Genomic DNA, 2,449 nt, shown 5'->3' on the forward strand with positions numbered 1-2,449 from the left:
AAAAAAAAAAAAAAGAAGAAGAAGAAGCTAGATGCCTGATTGGCCTATTGGCCTCACAGATCGTGCGTGAGTCTGAGGACTTCCTGGTCGGTTATTGTTGCTTTTCAGAGAATTAGAAAACTCAGTTTGTCAGACTTCTCTCCGCTAACCCGATACGTAATTTAGTCATCGGGTTTCAACGTTATTTCGCAGTGGCAAACAGAGAGGGGATCTATTCACGTTAACAATACTCACCGTAAAAGCTGGTACGCTAACGGTAACGTAGGGCTCTGTATCGCTTTAGCCATGTCCGCTTCGGCTGGATCCTCCCCAACGGGTCATAGCTCGGGCCTCGGCCCCGGGATGTCCATGTTTCGCTGGCTAGAAGTGCTGGAGAAAGAGTTTGACAAGGCCTTCGTGGATGTGGATCTTCTGCTCGGAGAAATAGACCCAGATCAAGTCGATATTACGTACGAGGGTCGGCAGAAGATGACCAGCCTGAGCTCCTGTTTTGCTCAGCTCTGTCACAAAACCCAGACGGTTTTCCAACTGAACCATAAACTAGAGGTTAGTATCTCTTGTAAGATGCACGGTTAACGTTAGTTGTAACTGTATGTGATGTCAAATATCATTCAGTCGTCATTGTAAGATGAAAAACTGATTAATTGGTAACGGTAGCTTTCATTCTTTGCTTTTGGTAACATTATGCCATGCCCATCCTGATTTGAAAATATTATGCCACTGGTGTTCCACTGTCCCATACCACCACTGCCCTTACAACACAACCATTATTTACTGGCAGATGCCACTGCTGACTATTGGAAGTCCCTGATGTGTGCCACATTAAAATGCCATGTCACTTATGTTTTTACTGAGAGGTGCTTGTATTTCCCTTCACATTATACTTGAAGATAAACCACACACTGAAAGGCAGCTGTCATTGACAGTTGAGTATTGTTTAGTTTTTCCCCCCCATAACTGATGCTAAAGCGATACTTTTGAAACTGTGCCAGTGCTTGAATGAACATTAAATAACAGAGGTGGTACCAAGTCACTGTTTTGCAAGTCATATGTAAGTCTTTGCACTGACCAAGTCAAGTACCAAGTCAAGACAGTTAAGTCTGAGTCAAGTTCTAAATCGTGACTATCAAGTCCCAAGTCAGGTCCCAAGTTAAACACTTTGTATTTCGAGCCTTTACAAGTCAGTATGCAATCTTCAAATGTAGATAACAGATTAATACATTTAATTTGCACATATATTTGGATTATGCATGTCTTGGTAATATATCATTTAAAATTAAAAACGTTTGTATGCATTTCACTCTCTTTAGCCCCTATAATGTAAGAAACTACATTATTATTAGAGTTTTATTTGATTAACGGTGACTACAAATTACTTGAAGAACTAGATTTACAACCTTTTTAAATGTAAGTGACCATCCAAATCAATACAACACTAAATGTAGGCTTAACACTGATGAAATATTCAGCTGTGATAAGGTTGGGTGTAGTGTTCCTTTAGTATGAAAACATGCAAGTGATTGAGACACAGACATTAAAAGAGTATAGCGTCTTATTGTATAAGTGGTGCCGGGGTTAGAGAAGATTAATTGAAAGTGGTGTCGAGCAGCTGGCTGACAAATCTAGAAGAGCCTCACAGGTGAATCCTTTAATCCCCATTGCTTTAGGGGCCCCAAAGTGCAAAAGCAGCGGGAATGATCCTGGTAATTTTATATGGGGAAGTTAAATGTATCTTGGTATAATGTGCTACTGAGCAACTTTCATAGGAATGAAAAAAGCTCTGCTTCGAACGCGGTATCCATGTCTCATTCTACTGTCTATCCATGGGTTTCTTTGCTACCAATACAGTTTGACCTGGTGTAGAAGCATTAGATTTGAATCACAGAGATAAGCATCCACGTTTCCAAAACAACATACCCAATATTTGAAAAAAATGCAGAAAATTGTTTTAACAACCTTTACTGTTGTTCTAGAGGTTTTTCTAGAATCCTCAAAAACTCTTCCTAACATCTGGATGAAGAAAGTCACTACAAATATATGTTAAAACCCTCCAATCACAGTCTTTGAGGATTCAGGAAAACTATAACACCAATTAAAGTGTCATACCTTTAAGAATTGGCACACCACTGGTATGTTGATGACAGTGATGTCTGCCAGTGACAACCTTTTGAGTAGTATACAGCAGCATATCAGAATCAAAAAATATGTTACATGTCAATAATTGGTATGCTGGTGAGAAGTTGTATGTGACAGTTGACCGTGAACCCGAAAAGCCAGACTCTGGTAGTGTTATCAAGTAAATATTTCTAAAGCTTATCATTGTTATTGACCTGGATGGACCTGAATCGACCTTTTTAGCGAGTCCTGCTGGGACTGTTCTGTATTTATCTAAAACCAGTGCATTGTTCACTCTGACCTGATATATCTGACTCTGATTTCCTCCCCCTTT

The 2,449-nt window shown here is 39.7% G+C and overlaps 2 protein-coding genes across 3 annotated transcripts in view; both read left to right on the forward strand.

The window, feature by feature from the left end:
- mdn1 (midasin AAA ATPase 1) overlaps window positions 1-2,449 on the forward strand; it is a 1,030,807-nt gene that overhangs the window by 967,280 nt on the left and 61,078 nt on the right. The gene's annotated exons all lie outside the window — the stretch shown is intronic.
- gopc (golgi-associated PDZ and coiled-coil motif containing) overlaps window positions 51-2,449 on the forward strand; it is a 22,535-nt gene continuing 20,136 nt past the window's right edge. The window contains exon 1 of one of the 2 annotated variants that reach the window (XM_032542354.1): window positions 51-546. In XM_032542354.1, coding sequence (XP_032398245.1) covers window positions 286-546 — 261 coding nt within the window. In that variant the 5' untranslated portion in view covers window positions 51-285. The remainder of the gene's footprint in view (window positions 547-2,449) is intronic. The other variant, XM_032542355.1, reaches the window with a different exon arrangement.

Source organism: Etheostoma spectabile, chromosome 18 (genome assembly GCF_008692095.1).
Source record: "Etheostoma spectabile isolate EspeVRDwgs_2016 chromosome 18, UIUC_Espe_1.0, whole genome shotgun sequence".
NCBI classification, from domain to species: Eukaryota; Metazoa; Chordata; class Actinopteri; order Perciformes; family Percidae; genus Etheostoma; species Etheostoma spectabile.